The following is a 22,209-nucleotide window of genomic DNA, read 5'->3' on the forward strand; positions in this document are numbered from 1 at the left end:
ATCCTGCTTTACTACATTCTACTGCACACCGCTCAACACCACTCTGCTTTACTCCACTCAACGCCACTCTGCTTTACTACACTCCTATCAGGTCAATGCCACTCTGTTTTAACTCACTCCACTCACTGCCACTCTGTGTCATCTCACTCTGCTTTACTCCACTCAACTCCAATCCACTCCATTCCACTCTGCTTTACTCCACGCCATTGTGCTGTACTCCACTCTACTTTACTCCACGCCACTACCTCTCTAATTTTTTCTCTATCCTCTCTCGCTCCACCCTTTTATTCTCTGTACACCCTTTCTCTCTCTCTCTCCACCCTCTAATTCTCTCTTCAACCTCTCTAATTCTCTCTCTTTCTCTCCTCTATCGCTCCACCCTTTATTCTCTGTACACCCTTTCTCTCTCACTCAGGAACACCACAGCATCACTGTGCACTACCACAGCATCACTCAGCCTGACCACAGCATCACCCAGCACCACCGCGGTACCACAGTATCACTCAGTACCACCACAGCATCACTATGCGCTACAACAGCATCACACAACGCCACCACAGCATCACTCAGCACCACCGGAACATCACTATATGCTACCACAGCATCACTCAGCACACCACAGCATCGGTGAGGGGCACCACAGCAACACTCATCACCACCACAACATCACTCAGGAATACCAGAGTACCACCACAGCATCACTTTGCGACCACAGCATCACTCGCTACCACCACACCATCACTCGGCGCCACCACAGCATCACTCAGGGCCACAATAATATCACTCAGTGCCACTACAACATCAGTTAGCACCACCACAGCATCACTCGGCACCTCCACAGCATCACTCAATGCCACAACACCACAGCATCAGTCAACACCACCACAGCATCACTCAAAGCCAGCAGAACATCGCTCAGCGCCACTACAGCATCACTCAGCGCCACCACAACATCACTCAGCGCCACCACAGCATCACTCAGCGCCACCACAGCATCACTCAGCGCCACCACAGCATCACTCAGCGCCACCACAACATCAATCTGTGCAACCATTCAACAACAACTGGTTCAAATATGTTCTCTCGGTGTTTTAAGCTTTATTACAAATGTCACAAAAAGATGTTAATATTTCACAATCGTCACAAAAGTTTTTTACAAAACTTTAAGCTATTGCCATTATAAATTACAATAACTTTTTTTAAGTATTAATTATTTAAAAAAAATTAAGCCATTGCTATTTGTAATATCAATACATCTAAGTCACGTAAATACAACACATATTGCATTACAAATGCTATTGGTGTCACATTTGCGAAAGTTATAACTATTGGCATTGTAAATGACAAGCTACTAATTTCGCTATTTTCAAAACCAACACATAAATTAAAAAATTGTCATTTGCAATAACAGTAGCTCAAACTTTCCTAATGCGAGACCTATTGCATTGCAAATGCTTGTTGCCTTTTCTTTGGAAGCATGAGATAGTCTTGATTTATTTGTGAACCGTTGGTCATGTGCTATTCTGAATTTTTATGTATTAAGGTCAAATTGACCGTCAAAGTGTCACTTGTCTAGTTTTCCCACACTTTTCCATCACCACACTGGCCCTTCCCTTCCTTTAGGGGCACTAATCGTGTATAAATATTTATGTATTTTATGAATAACATGCAATTGACTGCATTCGCTTGTTGTGATTAAAAACAATGTTGCTAATTTCTTTTGGATTTGGTTTATAACTTATTGTGATTGCTGTATATTGTTCTTCTTTGTTCTGGGACCACTTTGTCTATATCATATACTCACCCAGGTCCCAGTGACTTATATCGGGTAAACCCCTGTGTTCATAACAATGCATACCAATGTAAACAGAAGAATGAGTCTTGAAGTACGGAAACTGTTTATCAGTTTATCCTGAAAGAATACTTCGAACTTTCAGATCGGATACACAAAGCACCAGGATGAACAGCCATTGAAACTGCACAACCAATCTGAGCTTGTCTGAGCCCAATAAACTACGTATGTTGTGTTTGCCATTAGTATAGCCTAATAGTGCTGTGGAATGATTGGTGTGTGTGTTTCCATGTGCCGTTGTTTCCTCGCTGACCAAAGTCAGTCATCCGATAGATTTGCCTTGTGAGACGAAAACTGGAGAAATAGGCTTTCTGCTGCGATTTCAGCCACCTTGAAGCGTCCCTTCAGTTGCTCCAGGCTGGTGGGGTTATACTGCTAATGGCTATGTAACTCCAAGCTACCAACACCAACCAAGGGAACATTTCAACACCTCTGGCACTGTCCCACTGCTTCTCAAAGCTACCACCTCGGCTACATCAGGCTACTGCTTGGAAATGACTTGCGAGACCTCCTAAGAACTAGCGCTGGTACACAACACAACACATTGATTGTTTTCCCTTGAAGCCTATATAGGAGATACTTCTCATTCTTCTCAACTCTGCCTCATGGAACAAGATCCTTGGGTATTATAATTACATTTTCTAGAGAAGCTAATTTCTGCGGATTTAGGATCCTTGACCAGTTCAAGATCCTTGCTGGATTATTGCATGCAAAGTCAGACATTAGCTTACAAAGAGGGTCTGCAACTATCAATCAGTTTTCACTTCTCCATGGAGAAGTGAAAAGTGGGATTTCATTGGGACTGGTGATCAGATGATCCAGTAACTTAGTCCCACCTGTCAGTGACGGAAATTGCCAACGTTCTCGCATTCTGGCATCTCCGGAGAACTCCCTGACTCCCACCCATATGGCGCAGATATATGCACTGTAGGAAAAAGACATGCAGTGCTCACGTATATCTAACTGTTCTTTGTATTTCGAACCCGAGATGAATATATAAAGGCTTACTTCAATGTTTTCTTTTTTTGAACTTGCATTCAGTAAATATGTCTTGCATGGGTTGCTGAGATTGTGTGTGTTTTATTGTGGTTGTGTCAGAGAGTGAAGGCAAGAATGAGTCAGCGGATGGATGAATGGATACACAAGTGCAAAGATGAGTGACATTGTCTATGTATAATGACTTATTGAGTGCCTAAACCCGTTAATGACACAAAACACGCTATCATTTCATAAGCCAGATCGATTTGCATTGTGAGTCCTTGTTTAATGGAGTCTTCTATTTTTTTTCTCTGCTCTTGACATGTATTTTCAGCTGTACTTCTTTTCTTTCAGTTTTCTTCACAGTTCTCTGCTGCATGTTTCTTTTTGTACTCCTCATCGCTGTATGACCTTATCTACTCTGCTTATATATTTATTTGTACTTTTTTCTCTTCTTTTGTATACTTTTCTCTTAATTGTTCTCTAGATTATTTGTACTCTTAATGGATGATAAAGGCCATATGTGCCAGGGAAGGATCACGCCACCCACCCCACATTTTAGGTCTCGACTACAGACACCACAAACAGTCTGGTTTCAAGGACCTACTTAGGGCTTAACAAAGCCCTTAGAGAGGCTTACAGCCCACCCATTACTATTGGTTGGCTTTATTGCCACTCATTTGCTTGTTCTTACTGGATGGGCTTTCATTGTCCAAGCTTGCTTATCTTGCATTTCTTCCCCAGAGCATATCCTCTCTGCTATCCATTTGATGGACTTCCCTGTTTCCTTCTATTGCTGACTTTTCGTGAACTTTTTTCCTCTTTTTGTATTCGTGTTTGTTAAGCACGTGCTTTCCCTGCTCTCTACCTCATGTACTGCCCTTCTAAATGGCAGCCCCCAGTATTCTTTTTGGCTCTTTCACAGGTGTGCTCCTTGCTCTCTCTTGTACTTCTTCTGTGTCCCCATGCGCTCCATGTTCCTCTCTTCCTTGACCTTTTATTCTTCTCCCACTTCCCCAGTATTTGCACTCCTTTTTCTTCTCCCCAAACTCCGCTCCTCCTCTGCCCCACAAACCTCTATGGTACTTTTTTAAAATTTAAATTTGGCATTTTCATGCAACAAAAATTCTTCATTTTTTATTTTCCGATCATAGTGGCATCCTCCATCTTGGATTGGTAACTAAAAAAGCAAAGCAAATAGCACCCATTTCATTCAGCGGGCGAGTTCATGAATTGCGGCGCATACACTTGTCATCAAGTGTGCACATGTCAGTGGAATGACACTATTTTACACCCAGCATTTTACTTTCCCCATGAAGCTGCATAGCATTATCTGTAGGTCCCAAAGGCGAGACCTGTTGGCTTTGCCAGTGCTTGTTTGTCTGCCTTCAAACCAAACTCCTTCTATTTGATTAGCACTGCAATACAAAATGGACAGGGTATTTTCAGTTACTGAGTACTTGTACTTCTTTCATTTGAAAGAGAGAGTACAAACACTTCTCATCTGGGTGCAATACTTTTAATGGGAGCGTACCAGCACTCTGGGTTAGTGAGTACCCGTATTTGTGTCCATTTCAAGCACAGATTGTAAGCATTCCATTATCTCCCAATTTATCATTTTCTCCTCTTTCTTTGTTTAAGGTTATTTCCGACTTTGATATGACTTTGAGCAGATTTGGATACAACGGGAAACGGTGCCCGACCTGCCACAGTGAGTACTACTGCTATAAAATTAGTATGAAAAGATGACAGTATGAATTTATCTGAATATGTCCGTGCACTAGCTCTAAATACAAGAATTTGAATTGTTTTCTAGATATTGTGGACAACAGCCAACTAGTGAGTGCAGCCTGCAAAAAGAAGGTACAGTATCGCTGCTCCCCCTGCAGCTTTTTTCTGACTTGTGTGTATAGCACGCCAGGCGAGAGCTGTACTTTGTAATAAAAATATAGCTCATGACAGCTTAGATATGGCATATTGAAGTCCAAAATAGTGCTTGTAAGCGGTGTGGTTTCACATGGCAGTGCAACCTGTCTAGGCTTTGTTGTCTATAACCTCTGTGTGGTATCATCAGGAAGCACAGCTTGGTTTTCCAAACCTATGCAGATGTAGACAGAGAGGTAAGGAGAGGAGGATTCCATCCAGAAGTCTCCTCTAGATATTCACGCTTGGGTGTCACAAAGCACGCTGGCATTAAAGCATGTTAGAACTCAGCTGCTGGTGCATGGTGCAGCCTTCACTTTGGGCTCACCTACAGTCAATAATTTCTGTAGTTAATAATTTAGGGGTCCAGTTCGGTCAGAGCTTTCATTCCGAGCACCTTTCAGATGTGACCAATACATTTAGTTGGCACGCAGGTTCCTTGTTTGAAGCCAACAATCTCAGGTAGCTGGGCTATGACCATTAGGTCAATGCAATTATCCGCAAATCTACCAAATGCACTAAAAGCATGTCAAGGTTCTAGTAATGTATCAACGTAGCAGTTTGATATATATATATATATATATATATATATATATATATATATATATATATATATGTATATGTAAATTAAATAGTTATGTGTTCATAACATTGTTATGTCTATTTTTTACAGTTGAAGGATTTGTGTAATTTTTACTATCCTTTGGAAATTGACCACAATCTATCCATTGAGGAAAAGTATCCACTAATGATTGAGTGGTAAGCTATGTCCTGTTTTTATTTTAGGTTGTAAGTGCCTGGGATTTTATTCAGTTCTTGGGTGGGGTACCTAGTGTGGAGACACTGTGCCCTAGTGTTCAGCAAATGAAAGCAGTGTAGCCAACAACGATATTTGCTTTCTTGAGTAGTTCTGCGTCCTTGGGCTTATGAGCATTGTAGTGGATGTGTGCTGTCAGGATATTCTGGACCTTGATGCATGAGATCAGAGCTGTGATTGATGCATGAGATCAGAGCTGTGTTTGTTGCATGACCTTGATGCATGAGATCAGAGCTGTGATTGTTACATGACCTTGATGCATGAGATCAACCTTGATGCATGAGATCAGAGCTGTGATTGTTGCATGACCTTGATGCATGAGATCAGAGCTGTGATTGTTGCATGACCTTGATGCATGAGATCAGAGCTGTGTTTGTTGCATGACCTTGATGCATGAGATCAGAGCTGTGATTGTTACATGACCTTGATGCATGAGATCAACCTTGATGCATGAGATCAGAGCTGTGATTGTTGCATGACCTTGATGCATGAGATCAGAGCTGTGATTGTTGCATGACCTTGATGCATGAGATCAGAGCTGTGATTGTTGCATGACCTTGATGCACGAGATCAGAGCTGTGACCGTGGCTCGCTGGGGACCCTGTAAGATGGTTTTACAATGTTGGTGTCTCAGAGGTGTATCTGTCCCCGTAGCCGCTTGGTTTAACTTGCAGCATGTTTGATAAAGACCAGAATCCCTAAACCTACCCGGCTACAGCAGAAGCTTCTGGGTTATCTCTGTTGCAATGTGACAACCATGCCCAACACTTGCATTCCTAAAACCAGTCTTTGCCCAGAAGAGTAAACAGAGCATTATCTTAACAAATCGTAATGAAGTAGCCTTGAATATCTTTATGTAAGAAACTCCCACATTGTGCTCGACTTTCAGTGTTGGTTAAGTTCTGTTTTTGTCCTCGTCTCTAAATTGTGTGTGTGTTTTTTTTTTTTGCTCCGTAGGTGGACCAAGGCACATGACATCCTGGTTGAGCAGAAGATTCAAAAGGATTTGATTGCCCCAGTGGTAAAAGAATCGGGCGCCATGCTCCGGTAAGATACACTTCATTTGTTACAGAATTTTCCTTTCTATTCTTTTTTTCAGGTCTTCACACCACCATAGGGTATTGCCCTCTCTACTTTTTGATTTTGGTCATACTCTATTATACCATCAGTGTACTCTGCATGTACTACTCTGATAACTTTGTTTTACTTTCCCCATGTCTCGCCTTCCACATGCATTCTCACTTGCGCTTTAATTCTTGGTGGTAGACCATGTTCAGAAATGGATCCAGTTGCATCAATATGCAGGCTTCTTTGTCACCGAAGAGACAAACTAACGTATCCAAAAGCAGTTCAGTTCGTAAGTCAAGGAGGATTATCTTTACTTTCTTTTTTCCCAGAGAATGGATTTAAAGAGGACAAGATACCTCTTTGGGTTCATCAATCTGCTGTGGCTCTCTGTGGGCAGCGTATTTGAACCAATGCAGGGGCTACTCAACCTTTCATTATTATTACTCTGTGAGTTTGGTAATAGTAACACTTGTTATTTGTATTAAGCATTCCGAAAGGAGGGAAATTCATCTTCCAGGTCTGGACACATCCATTGACGCCAAACTGCGTCTGTGTGGTGTGTCTCTGCGCTATTAATGCCTGCCCTGTGGGTTGGTTTGTGGAAGCTCCATGATAGGTCTTCATTCTTTCAATATCCCACCCTCCTTCTCACTGCAGGTGGATAAGACAGTGATCCCTTGGACTAAAATGTTGACAACATATCTCCAGGGACATGTCACTAGCTTTCACTAATTGGCCAATAATTGTACCTCCTGCACCCATGTCCATGAGTTCCCGATCCTTGCAGGATGCCGCTACAGGCAGCAGCTACAGTGCTCTTGTCTCTCCAGCACACCGAGGAGCTGAATTCTGTTGCTGTTCTGTTCATTTTCCTCTACATAAAAAACTACATTTTGGTACTTGCCACCATATATTTGAGACTAAATCGGTGATCTATTTCATACCCAAGATTTAAATATAAATAATTATTCCTAGGCAATATACACGTTCTTCATGAATCTGTTTAAGCCCTATGAGGTTTCAAATGTGGTTTCTATGCCCTCCAGGGTCTCTTCATGAGAGCTGAAATCACTTTGCCCCCATGACCAAGTTGGCGTTTTGGGCTTCCCAGTAAGACTTAGACTGCATCACTTTCAAGAAATGTAGTGGTGGGCACAGTTTCCGTACCATGGTCCTTTGAGAGGTACATTAATAAAAAGTACATGCCTCGCCCGGATGTACTCACTACAGTAGGGACTTTCCTATTAAAAACAAAAACTACTGGAGTTTCCTTGGGAATTCTCAGTTTATAAGCCAAACAAAGCATATGTCAAATGTACGAAGTATGAACAGTCACCTTTTTTTTTTTTTTTACAGCATTCAGTAGCAAAATTGAGTTTGTAACCCTCTTATGTTGTACAAGGCAATATTTTTCACTTTAGTTTGAGAGTCTCCCTCTGAGAATCCTCTGATATTGTACTGCAGACAGACTCGTACACAGTTTATACCCACAACACTGGCTGTGGAGCGACGGCACTTGCTGATTCTGTAGCATAGGACTCTGGTCCCTGCACAGGGACCCCATGAATACTGTTTGTCCGCGGATAGTATTGCCTGGTAGTACCAGCACACTCGGGTGTATTGCTGAGGCAACACACATTTCTCAATTCTCTGCATAGTTTTTTAAATAAATATTTTATTAACAATGCTCATGAGACCACACAGCTTCACACAATTGCAATACAGTACAGTGGGACACATCACAAAATTAGACATCGTAGTTATCTATAGGGAATCACAAGGACATTAGACCATTCCCAACCTACCTAAATTCTCTGCATAGTTAATGTAAAAACACCCTCAGTGAGCTTTTCCTCAGATTCATCTCTGCCATATTTCTTGTCCTATTGATGTCTGTTCATCTCATCATTTATATTAAGAGACAGAACACTTGCCAGGACTGCTCCGTCAGGATGGAGACTCTACAAGTGATCATTCCTTTAATTTCTTCTTGAGGCTTTCTATCTTTGATAGTCCTCCTGAATGTGTACTTTTCACATCCCCTTTCACCAGGGTCCCCAGCATTTCCGGTGGTATGATAGCCCCAAAAGACTGTACTGACTTCCTTTTTGCCTGAAATCGTCTCTGTTGTCTGTGCCAATGCCTAAGCCGCCCTGGCAGAAATCCCTCCTGTAAAGGGCATCTCTCTACACGTCTATACACATGTGATAATGACAGTAAGCAATCCCCTCCAGTTATGTATATTGTACTGGACCATCAAAAGTAGGAGAAGATTGGCTGGACCATTAAAAAGTAGGAGAAGATTGGCTGATTCCTTTATTTTTCTGATGTACTTAATGTTGTTGATTGTGTAGACAAACTGATGATCAAAGCGTACATCAGTAATACTCCAAGTACGGCGTGGGTGGTGCATGTGACTCTCCTGACTTTTACATGCGGCTCTCTGGTGACCCTTGACCCTGTTCTCAGGGTAGGCCGCTCCCCACGCCACACAGCACCACCTGTATGTTCGTGTCCCAGCCCGCTGCTGCTGCTGTCTGTGTCATTGGTGTGCCCCCGGTAGTTTTCTGTTTTATTACCTGCTCCTGTCATTACCCTTTCTCCTCTGTTAACTGTATTTCTCTGATTTATTATCTGCTCCTGTTATTGACTTTTTCTTCTGTTAACTGCTGCCCTATTTTTTTTACTCTTATTCGCAGGTTTTTTTTTCTTTTCACTGTTGCCCCATTGCGCTCGTGTTTCTGCCGTTTTCTCGCCGCTGACTCCCCTGCGGCCCAGCCCCCTCAATGCCCATTCGCCGCCCACTCCGCCCTCCCAACTGCTCCTCCCTCCCACCTCCCCTTATTTGGGACCCGCTGCGTGGTAGGCAGAGCGACCCTTGACCCTATTCTGAGGGTAGGCCGCTCCCCACGCCACGCAGCACCACCTGTGTGTTCGTGTTCCAGCCCGCTGTTGCTGTAAGTTCGCTGCTGCTGTTGGTGTCATTGTTGTGCCCCCGTTATTTCTGAGTTTTATTATCTGCTCCTGTTATTGCCTTTCTCTTCTAGTAACTGCTGCCCTATTTTTTTTTTTACTCCTATTCACAGTTTTTTTTTCACTGTTGCTCCGTTGCGCTCTATTCCCACTGTTTTCCCCACAGCTGATTCCCCTGCAGCCCACCCCCTCCGTGCCCATTCGCCGCCCTGCTCCCGCCTCCCAGCTGCTCCTCCCTCCTCTTGTATGGCTGCCGTGCCGCTGGCACGCCAAAGCCGCGCCAAAGGCAAGCCCTTCTGCGCTCATCCGTGCCTGGACAGTGCCTAGCCCCAGAACCCCTGGCCCCTGCGAACGCCACAACGTCAGTCACCGCTACGATGCCGGCACCCTCCTCGCACTCGACACCGGATGATCGAACACCCGGTTCCAGGCCGCCCCAAAGCGCACCCAAGGACCCTTCACCTGCCGGAACTGCAGCTTCACCAGCATCCAATTCACCCACCGGGAAAGAACTCCACCACCTCAGCGGCATTCTTCTCAACACCTGCTCCGCCCGCAAACACAGCGTCGAACTCTTGGACCTACTGGACTCCACCTCGCCAGACATCGCCTTCCTGACGTAGCCCTGGAGGAATCCCTCCTCGGCACCCGACATTGCCATAGCCATATCTGACGGCTACAAGATCACCCGCAGGGACCGCACCAACGGAACAGGAGGAGGAATTGCCATCGTCCATGGGAGCACTCTCAGAATCTCGACACCCTCGGCACCGCCGAACACCTGCACTTCCAGATCCACACCGATGCCAACACCACCCTCAGAGGAACCCTCATCTACAGACCCCCACGGACCGCGGTCACAGTTCAGCGACTCCATCGCCGACTTCGTCAGCACACACGCCCTCGCCTCTACAGACTACATCCTCCTCGGGGACCTGAAATTCCACCTCGGGAACAACAACAACACCAACTCCACCACCTTGATCGAAAACCTTGCCAACCTCGGACTCAGACAGCTCGTCACAACACCCACCCACCCACACTGCCGGCCACATGCTTGACCCCATCTTCTCCGCAAGCTCCCACATCTCCTTCAGCCACACCACCGAACTCCATTGGACTGACCATCTCTGCATCCACTTCACCTTCCAGAACCCCACCACGCACCACCGCACCCAACCGATCCCGCGCCGCTGCTGGAGCAAAGTCACCAAAGACCAGGTTACCACCACCACCATCCTCGCCCGGAGCCCACACGCAGATCCCACCAACCCAGACACCACTGCCAGCAACCTGAGGCAGTGGATCAAAGATTGTGCCAACACCGTCGCCCCGATCGAGAAACCCTCTTACAGACACACCAGCAAGAATGCCAACTGGATCACCATGGACCTCCAGTCCTCCAAGCAAGCCTGCCGAAAGACTAGAAAAGAAATGGCACCGTGATCAGACACCGGACAGTTACGGGGTCCACAAGAACGCCACCCACAGACACCATCAGCTCATCAGATCTGCCAAAAGGACCTCCTTCAAAAACCGCCTTGACCACAACGCACACAACAGCAAAGAGCTCTTCAGCATCATTAAGGAACTCTCCAACCCCAATGACATCCCACCTTCGCAAGACCTGTGTGACTCCCTTGCCACCTTCTTTCATCGCAAGATCACAGACATCCATGGCACCTTGATCATCTTGACCACCCCGACAGCCACTGAGAGCTTCGATCGCACAACCATCACCAGCACCGACCCCCTGCTCTCCTGGACCAACATCGACGACAACACCATCAAAATCATGAACACCATTCACTACGGCTCTTCATCAGACCCTTGCCCACACCACATCTTTAACAAAGTCAGCACCACCATTGCACCCCATCTCCGGAAAGCCATCAACCTCTCCTTCGAGACCGCTACCTTCCCATAAAGCTGGAAGCACGCTGAGATCAACGCCTTACTCAAGAAACCCAAGGTTGACCCGAAGGACCTCAAGAACGTCCGACCCATCTCCCAGCTCCCGTTCCCAGCGAAGGTCATCGAGAAGACCTTCAACAGACAACTGACCCGCTACCTCGAAGAGAACAGCATCTTGGACCCATTCCAGTCCGGGTTCCGCAGCAACCACCGCACCGATACCGCCCTCATCGCCGCTACCGATGGACAACAGCGAGACCGCGGCCCTCATCCTCCTGGACCTGTCAGCCGCCTTTGACACAGTCTTCCACCGCACCCTATGCACACGCCTCCACGCCGCCGGGATCCGAGGCAAGGCGCTGGACTGGACCACCTCCTTCCTCTCCGGCAGAACCGTGAGCGTCCGCCTCCCCCTTTCCGGTCCGAAGCCATTGATATCATCTGCAGCATACCCCAAGGCTCATCCCGACATTGTTCAACATCTACATGGCACTGCTCGCCCACGTCGCCCGACTGCATGACCTCAACATCATCGCCGACGACACCCAGTTAATCCTCCCCTCATCGAGGACCCCCTCATCGCCAAAACCAACCTCCACGAAGGAATGAAAGTCGTCGCTGAGTGGATGAAGAACAGCCAACTGAAACTAAACTTGGACAAGACGGAAGTCCTCATCCCCGGATCCACCCCCTCGGCCTGGGACGACTACTGGTGGCCGACCGCACTGGGAACAGCTCCAACACCCACCGACCACACACGCAACCTAGGATTCATCCTCAACTGCACGCTCTCCATGACAAAGCAGGTCAACGCAGTCTCGTCCTCCTGCTTCAACACTCTCTGTATGCTCCGCAAGATCTACAGGTGGATCCCCACCGAAACAAGAAGAACGGTCACCCAGGCCCTCGTCAGCAGCAGACTAGACTACGGAATGCCCTCTAAGCAGAAGTCTCTGCCAAACTCCTGAAACGACTCCAGTGTATTCAAAACACCTCTCCTCGCCTGATCCTCGACATCCCTCACCGCTGGCACATCACATGCCACCTGAGAGACCTGCACTGGCTCCCCGCCAACAAGAGTATCATCTTCAAGCTCCTCACCCACGCACACAAGGCACTCCACAACACCGGACCAGCATACCTCCACAGACAACTCAGCTTCCAAACACCCAGCTCCACTCTGCCTCCCTTGCCACATTCCCCCGCATCCGAAGAGCTACCCCCGGAGGCAGATCATTCTTCCACTTCGCCGCGAAGACCTGGAACACCCTCCCCATCCTCCTATGGCAGACCCAGGACCTACTAACTTTAAGAAGACTCCTCAATACCTGGCTATTCGAGCAGTAGCAGCATCCCCCTCTCACCCCTCCCCACAGTGCCTTGAGACCCTCATGGGTAAGTAGTGCGCCTCACAAATGTATTGATTGATTGAACTGTAGCACTGGACTGCTGTATATGTGACTGAGGACTAATATTCAGAGAGCCCTTAAATGGGCAAGCATTTATTTACACGTTAACTGATGTAAATGAAAAGAAGCACAGATGGCATTCTGCACCACCTAGCTTTAGGAACACATTTAAAGACGTGCTACAAGCATGTAAAAATGTGATAACGACTTTTCAAAATTCAGAAAAGTGTATTTCACGCAGAAGCATTTAACCTTAGTGCATGATTTTATTTACTGCAGCGAGAGGCAATTAATAAATCTGATCATTTTTTAACAATAATTTAGACACATCCATGCTTACCCCCTGCCCTGACAACAATGCCATTAGTGAACCAAGAGTCAATCCATTTGTCATGTGCACCCTCTGAGTGACCTATACTTGGAACAACGTTATGATTTATTATAATCACACACAAAAAGATTTTGTACAGTGCTTATCCTGAACTCTTGTATTTCAAGGTGTTCTCATATGTGATATTGAAGAAAAAGGATGGAAAGTGAAATACATTTGCCTAATCTAGTTTCATATTGTGCAATTCAGCCACTAGATGGGTATCTCTTTCCCTCTCTTGTTTTACATCAAACGTTCATGCTTTGTCATAAATTCTTGGAGCGGGAGGTTAATGCATGGGTGTCATACTACAGCCGCATTAAGGCTCAGCTCGTTTTAGACGCAAGGATCCAAGAGAATCTCAAGCTGACCTACACCCAGGCATCTGACTCGAGCTTGGCTTGCCTGTTTCTATCACATAATGGAAGGGAACAAAGGCATAGGAAAGCTATATTTGAGGTGAGATGTGGGAGCTTTTTAAAAAAAAAAAAAATGTTTCCTAAAAGAGCCAGAGGCATCCGGCTTTGGGATTAGGCAGTGGCCAGTTGGCAGAGGAGTGAAAGAGTTAAAGGATATGTGTTTTGCAGAACCTTCACTATCATTTGTGCACCACATACACTTGCATCAGGGCATAGGTTATGAAGAGCAGTGTTTTTTTTATCAATTTATTTTTTCATTCAGTGCATTTGCTTCTTTTTTTAACTCTTACAGTTAGTGTGGTTTATGGGCTGTATAAAAAGTACTACTGAAACAATTTAACAAGTTTAACCCCCTCCATTCAGACATGTCCCACTTTCACTTCCTTACCATAAATCTTTGGAGGGGATCCAACTTAAAACATTTTGCCCGTGGGGTTGGCACAAAAAATATTGTAGACCTCGCTCTACGGGTTGGCTTCTGTTATTAAATTCACTTTAATCTGCATGCATCACACTTCTCTTTTGTTTTGTTTTTCATGATTTTATGTCATTAACCTCCTGATTTGTGAAAAGGGACACTGAAGAGGAACCGACTGGCCCTTATTAGGTTCTGCTAATTTTTAGGTCTCAGCTAGCGTAGGCTGCACACATGCGCAGTCTCGCTGGCGAGATTTTACGTTTTAGAGTATGTTTTACCAGCAGGGGTTAAGCCCCGCCCCTCTTTTCCATTGGCTGGTGTCACCGTTCAAGGTATACGGTGGCCAGCCATTGGAAAAGAGCGTCCTCTGACGTACACTTTTCTCTTTGTAGTCCGTCCCACTTGGACGGATTTCCCTGACTTACTGCTGGCGTAAAAGGTTTCTTATCTTCTTTATGGGGCGAAACAGATGGCCCCATAAAGAAGATAATAAACCTTTTATGCCAGCAGGCCGAGGTCGCGGGTGCCCACCCCCGCAACTTTGCCCGTATTTCGTTATTATATTCACAGCGGGTGCCCACCCTGCGTCTCACCGCAGCAGCCCCGAGCGAAGAGAGATGCTGCCGGGCCGCTGCCTAGTGCAACCCGGAAGCTGTCTGCCTGGTTGGGGGGGCGGGCCTGCACCCTGCCGGAAGAGGAATGTCAGTACAGCTTTGCCGGCTCGACATCCAAGTCCCGGGTCCCAGGAGGGGCCTGGGTGAAGCGGAGAAGTGGCGGCGAGGCCGCCTATAGCAGCGTGGGGCTCCCGTGATGAAGGAGAGAGCCCCGCTTCGTGCTGAGCGAGGCCGCCCCAGAGCCTGCCTTTCGCCACTGAGGAGACAGAGCACCGCGTCATGGCCGCCTCTCAAGAGCCCCGGAAACAGAGTCCTGCCTTCGCCCTCCCCCAGTCGGTGAGTGGTACAAGGAAGTCTGGGTGGGGAGAGGCAGACTCAGAGCGGCCCCGTCTGGCAGCGGGCCCGCCGCTCCACCGGTTCCCTATGTGTTTAGAGGGCCCCCGCGGGGGTCCCAAGGCCCCATGGGCCTTTGCTACCCACGATGGGCATTATTCGCCAGCTGCCCACTTTTGCAGGGGTCAGCTCCAACCGAAGGGCATATTTCATGTTTAAGAGCGCCAGTGCGCTCCACAGTGCTTGGGGGCCAGTTCATGCTCTCTTTGGGGGGCATAATCATTTCAGGAGCCAGAGTGCTCCAAGGCACATGTTTGTTTTTAGAGCCTAGATGGCTCCAAACTAGCTTTGGGTAAATCGGCATATGATCTATTTAATTTTAAATGGGCAAACATATTTGCGCTTATTGCTTACATGCAATGTATGAAACTTTATGCTGCTTACAAACCCACAAAGTGATGGATATTTTACTGTTATAATACAAAACAACTGATTCTTCTCCCAAACACATTTGTGTTTTAAAGAAAAATTGAAATAAACCAGAGTTAAAAATAATTCACACCATTAGACCACTAAAAGAATGCTGTGGTTTAGAACATTAAAATGTTCTGGACATCAGCTATTTGGTATAGTGTCCAAATAATGCATGTATATTAAAATTGCATGGTATGACTTTACTTATTTTTCGGTCAATCAATATCGAGTTTTAAGATCAAACATTTTCCGTAAACACAAATTTTACTTCATTTAGCATGCTCAATAATTGGTGCACACTTAGTTGTTTGGTTTCCTTTCACTGTTGACATTGTAGGAGTCTCGCTATCTTGTTGAAAATGGAATCTCTTACATTACTCTACTTTGAGTTTTAGACACATTGGTTTGCGTAACGTGTGTGTGCCCATAATAACAAGCCTTGAAAAAGCAACAGGTCTCGCCTTTTATTAGGTTAAAGCCATTCGCTTTGCTATACAATACCATTAGCAAAGCAAATGGCTTTAACTCAACCAAAGGCGAGACCTTTTGCATTTTCAATGCTTCTTGTTACATTGAGTCCCACTTTTCCTTATCCCAGTTCTGATTCTCTGCTTCCCCTCTCTCGTCATTTCTGCCCAGGTACCAGAGGTCAGTTGATGATGAACTGAATTTTCACTTTTTGTATTTGCACATGAAGCTTTATAAGAGTTTTTTTATAAGAATGTTCCAATTAGGCTCTGAATTCGTAATGGGGAGGAGTTCTAATTTTGTTTTGTGTGGAAATCAACTGAAATGCCTTTCTCAGGGGTACAGGATTCCCCCTTGAGTTGTGTAATTGATCGAGGAAGAGGAATACTCTGTGTAATGAAGACTGCCAGTAAGTAATGTCGGAATTAAACTCGAGTGTGGACATTTATAAATTTTTATTGGCTGGGTGTACTGAAGTTCTTTTAAGTTGACCTGTACCAAAGGTCTTATCTTTTTTTAATATATCTTTTATATATATATATATATGGTAGTATTCTGCATGCTGTTTTTTTGCCATGTCCTCACGTGTTTTATTTGTGCCCAATATTGATGAAAGTGATTGGGATTACCAGATTTAAGATGAGTTTTGTTGATAATTTTGATAGGCTTTCATTAATTATGTTGTTTGCTAGGTATTCATTGTTGTGAGTTTGTTAACGTTTTGGCATTGCTTGATTTTTGATGAAAGCCATTGGTTGGATTTCATTGATGTTATGGATTTGTTTTTACATTTGCACCATTGGTTTTCTTTATAACGTTACATGGTTTTTGGTTATGACACCAGGAGGTTTTCGTTGCTGGCACTTGTTGCTTTTAATTGATGTCGGAATATTTTTTATTAATAAACTAAGCTTGATTTTTCACACTGGGTTTGAGGCATCCAGAGAAGGACTTTTGCTCACCCAGTTCCTGGTCTGTTCATGATTTCCTAATGAAGGTGTTTCAAACTGCTGAATGTTTTGCTGTATGTAAGTCACCATATAAAGATAAAGAAGTACATGTTATCTGATTCTCTGCTAATCTCCAACATATGTCGCTCATTTTCTATTCTCAGGGAAGGTTATGATGTTTTCTTCAATGGACTCTATGGCAGTAATATCCCCTTGTTTATTTTCTCGGCTGGGATTGGTGACATCCTAGAGGAAGTCATCCGGCAAGCCGGGGTTTTCCACGACAATGTTAAAGTGGTTTCTAACTACATGGACTTCAATGAGAATGTAAGTGCGCATTGGGGTGGTTTGAAGTGTTTCTAGTTTGATGAAGTCCAGTACTGGTTTGCTGTATTCTTGGAAAATGCTTTAGCGTCATTGTGTGTAACTTACCAGACATAAAGCCAAACGGAGACAAATCTAGATTTTGCACATATAAGTACACATGACGTAAACAAGTACACATCGCACAAAGACACATCTAAATATTTAGAGCCACAGATATACCAGTGCACAATTAAAAGAACACACTTAATATCTTTGTGCCTCTTGAGGAGGATTATTTACCACTCTTATTTGTTGCATTTCAGAACGCCAGTGATGAACTTTCAGTTTTATGTGGATATTACTGTGTGTGTGTTTGCGTTTGTGTGTGTGTGTGTGTGTATATATGTATATATATATATATATGTGTGTATATATAATATTCATTTACTGGAAAAAATAGTTAGAGTAATGATCTAGTTGGGTGTTAAAATGAGTTAAAAACTAGTACTTAAAAGCCAAATAACGGGGGTTGTTGGATTAGGGTTTCTTCATGATTCCTTTTATCGATATCGCTCTCCATTCTTCTTTGATTTACTTGTGTGAAAAGTCAGTCTTAATAATGTACGCTTATTATGCAGAAGTTTCAGAGCTCTGCCCCATATGTGCCATTTGCCGAAAAAATTGTTTTAAAAAAAAGCCAAATAACGCTGAAATTTGCCAGTTATAGCTCAGTGAGCTATGTCTAACTTCTGCCCCCGCCATGCACTGGTTATGACCTCACATATTACTTCACTAATGAGATGTTAAATGACATCATTGATGATATAACTGATGACATCTCTCCCCTGTTTATTTAGAAAGGAACAAAATCATGGGGTTCAGTTTGTCATAGAAATTATGGTTAGTGCCGTCGAAAGTAAAATGAGAACACATTTTAAATGAGTTCTCAAATATCTTCCTCTTCTATTTCATTAAAACATTCTGACATGCAGCCTGAAACATGCCCTTTCAACACAAGCAGCAGCCTGCCAGTCAACTCCCTGGTGATCAGCAGCTTTACCACAGTGTTCTAATGAACAACTCTAGCGCTTGCATTCTTAAATTTATGCCAAAAGTGTGGCACATCTGAACACCTTCTTGATGGAATCGAAGTGGAAAACAAAGCATTTTCTACTGGGGATACTGCAGTAAATGAGGAAATTAGGGAGCGTCATTACAGAAAAGTATTCCAAGATGGCTACCGGAGAAAATGGCAGAGGTGTGCACAATGCTGATTTTTTTTTTTTTTAATTTTTTTTTTTTAGTTTTATACAACGCGGACTTAACCCGAACGGAATGGAGTTCTTTACATTAGCTTCAATTATATTAGTCAAGGGCACATTTATTTTGGGTTTAGGCTTGGGAAGATTAAGTGATTTGCCCAGAATCACAGGATGTTAGGCTGATGCCGAAACTTGAAAAGTGCTTTGTCGCTATTTGAGAACTCAGAAAATGTGTCCTCATTTTAGCTTTTTAGAACACTAACCATAATTTCTGTGGGAAAAAGACCACCTAATTTGTATAATTTGTAAAGGAAATACTTTAGGTTTTGCAGTTTTGATGACATCAAGATGACTTCAGGAGTGCCACACTTTTGTAATAAATATAGAATGTTAGCGATGTAGTTGTTCATTAGAATACTGTGGGGAGGCAGAGGTGAGGGGCACAGACTCAGACAATTGCGGGCAGGGTGGAGGGGGCAGAGGCATCAAGTTGACCACGCTGGGCAGGTGGGCAGGGCAGTGACAGGACAACGTACCATGGAGGGCAGGGGAAGTGGTGCAGCGGCAGCAAACCAACCATGCAGGACAGGCAAGAGTGACTGTGAAAATGCAACAGACCATTGAGGGCAGAAGGAAGAGGCAGTGGCAGTACATCCATACATGCCAACAGACCTGATTCAGGAAGCAGACTCTTGATGTTTCTAAGCCCAAAAGGGCTTTATTTTAGCCGTGCCCACCTAAAATCTTCTCTTTTTCAATGTAAGTCAATGGGTAAAATCAATTCCCCTGATTTTCGTTTTCTTCAAAATCTCCTTAGTACCAAGTTCAAAATGTTGGCATGTACGGTACATTGAGCCACGGAGGGCAGGAGGAATAGGGTAGGGACATGGACTCTGACTAGGGCAGGAGGACCAAACTGATTTTACAGGGTAGGCACCAGGGGTTGCAGCAGCACAATACACCACACATGGCAAGCGGGAGGGCAGTGCAGCACAGTGGACCAGGGAAAGCAATAGGAAGGGAGCAGGGCCATGCACATGGACAACAGAGCAGGGGGAAAGAAGCAAGGGCAGCAAGCTGACCATATCGGACAGACAGCCTGTGCAATTAGAGTACAGAGGAACATGAAGGTCAGGAAGGAAGTGGCAGAGGCATGTCAACAGATCACGGAAGGCAGACGGGAGGGGATAGGGGCCCCCACATGGAAAACTGAGGGCAAGGGGGCAGGAGTAGTAAGCTGACCATGCTGGGCAGGTGGGATGGGCACGGGAAGCACAACACATCATGGAGGGCAACAGAGAGACTATAATGGAACACACACAGACAACAGACGGAAGGTGAGAGGAAGGTGAGAGGGGGTGCCACTGGACAGGTGGGAGGGGCAGTGGCAGCACAAAAGACCATGCATGGACCATGCATGGAAAGTTGGAGAGTTAGTTACAGCACAACAGCCATGGTGGGTAAGAAGGAGGGGTCGGGTCAGGGCAGCAAGCTGACCTCACATGGCTGGTTTGAGGGGCAGGGGCCTGCACAAAGGACTGTGAAGAGCAGAAGGGAGGTATAGGGGCTGGACGAAGACATAGGAGCATGGGACTTCTCTGGAAAGGTGTCTCTCTGTGAGTGTGAAAACAGCTTGTGTTTGTAATATTAAAGTATAAGATTTGCAGAGGTGCAGCTGTATGAAGCCTTTTATGTCTAGGTGCGAGGGGCAGGTCAGAACAGAATAGCAAGGGGCATTGTTGTTTAACCTTGAACATCATGTGCAGACTAAACCTCAGAACACAGCAAAGAACCTGCAAAGCAGACAGTTCTCATGTGTAAAAGGTGCGTAAAAGCAGGTTCATGGCAGCAAAGCTCATGCTAATTTAGCAATTATCGACAATGGACCTATAAGCCTTACTACACCCTCCCCCCTGCTATGGCCATAGTATGTAGATCATACAAGAAAGCAAAGTTCAAAAAGTCTGAGCAGATATCAAATCGGCGTGTCCATTACATTTGGAAAAAGCTAAAACAAAAATTTGTGCAACACAAAAAAAAAACAAGTCCTGGAAGTAGTCAAAAGGCGAGAAAGCGAGGAGGAAGTGATAGTAGAAATTGTTGAAAGCAAGGCATCCGGAAAACCAGCCGATGTCTACTGGCAAAAGGTACCTGATTAAACCATCAAGGTGTAAGTGCAAAAGAATGCAATACCCTCCAGAAGGACATCATTTTGGTCGGTGTTAAAATGAGATGCCATCCAATTTAGTAAGTTGAAGCAGCATGAATGTTCTTCATAGTCAGGTGCCTCCATTAACATTGATGGATAACTTGTGTGGTATTCAATGTAGCTCTGTAGTAGGAGATACTGTGAAGCCTCACAGATATCCCCTTGTGCCAAAATGCCAAGTGCAGCAGCACGCTCCATCAAGCCAATCCCATTACACTCTTGCTCATGAGCAACTATTAGCCGGTCGAAATCCGGGACTGGACATGAGGTGTTGGGGAGACATAACTCCAGTGCCCACATGAAGTCACAGCGGAGGCACGAAAAGACAGGTTGCACGCAAGTAAAGTAAGCAAAACAAAACCATAATCTATAGGACACACTGAGCGTCGCAAGAGGTAGTATACCGAATCATTCATGCATCCGGTCACGAAGCAGTTGCAGCCAGACTGGCCTACGCAGTACCACAAGAGGAGCAGCCATTGCGTAGCAGGCACAACAGAAGCAGGACCCCCACTGTCAATGCCAATAGTAACGGTAAACCGCCAAAGACGCTGGAAAAGGTGGAATGAATGCAGGTGTCACACCAAATATAGTCTGAAACGAAGTAACGAGGCCAGAACACACATGTTTAAAAAAATGAGCCAGGCCTTGTGTATGCGACGCATAAAAAATGCGATGAATCAATTCCTCAAAATGGTGTGGGAGGTTTGTGTTTAAAAGTGTTTGAATTTCAGACGCCACACTAGCCACCTGGAGCATGAAGATTTCACGTGCGGAAGTCAATGCAACTTCTTGTTGCGTTAGAAGCGCCTTTAATCTGCTCAGCTTGTTGAATCTGTCTTTAAAGTTGGAATTGAAGGCCACACTGGACTATCCAGCGGCTCATGCGGAGGTGGGAAGAGCACATTATTGCAACAAATTATGCGATGGGAAACTGTTACAATGTAAAGAATACGAGCCTGCAAGCCGCAGCATTTTTGGTTATTTGAAATAAGATAGCTACCGTTAGTAAGCCGTGTGAACGTAGGATTTATGGCCGGAGTTGATTTGCCTTTTAAAACCCACACAAGATTCAAAGCTGAAAGGTTACAGGCTATGTGCAACTGTATATTTTTAGAGACCAGGGACTGTCCCACAGTGGAATCGTAATCCTCCCCTGTTAGGTAAACCTCAGTGTTATCTCTTAAACATCGATAAGTGAAAGACAGAAACCACAGTTCATGTAACAATGCACCTCCAAGAGATTCAAAACGGCCCACAGGGTAATGTTTCATACAGGGTGTAAATTTAAACCGTGAGAATAGTAACCTATGACCGAATAGATTAACCAAACTGCAGAATCTGGTAAAGGGTCTATTTTTTCAATGTGTGTGAGAAAGTGCCATCTTTCTTGCCTTGGTATGCCCCCACTTTTTTCTGAACTGCTGATGTACTTTGACTGAGTGTGCCCTG

At 45.0% G+C, this 22,209-nt stretch overlaps 1 protein-coding gene across 1 annotated transcript in view; it reads left to right on the forward strand.

Moving 5' to 3' along the window:
* NT5C3B (5'-nucleotidase, cytosolic IIIB) overlaps nt 1-22,209 on the forward strand; it is a 70,323-nt gene that overhangs the window by 16,844 nt on the left and 31,270 nt on the right. Inside the window, exons 3-7 of the mRNA XM_086924157.1 lie at nt 4,472-4,541; nt 4,647-4,693; nt 5,427-5,512; nt 6,528-6,617; nt 17,145-17,307. Coding sequence (XP_086780283.1) covers nt 4,472-4,541; nt 4,647-4,693; nt 5,427-5,512; nt 6,528-6,617; nt 17,145-17,307 — 456 coding nt within the window. The remainder of the gene's footprint in view (nt 1-4,471; nt 4,542-4,646; nt 4,694-5,426; nt 5,513-6,527; nt 6,618-17,144; nt 17,308-22,209) is intronic.

This window comes from Lissotriton vulgaris, chromosome 5 (genome assembly GCF_964263255.1).
Source record: "Lissotriton vulgaris chromosome 5, aLisVul1.2, whole genome shotgun sequence".
Taxonomy (NCBI): Eukaryota; Metazoa; Chordata; class Amphibia; order Caudata; family Salamandridae; genus Lissotriton; species Lissotriton vulgaris.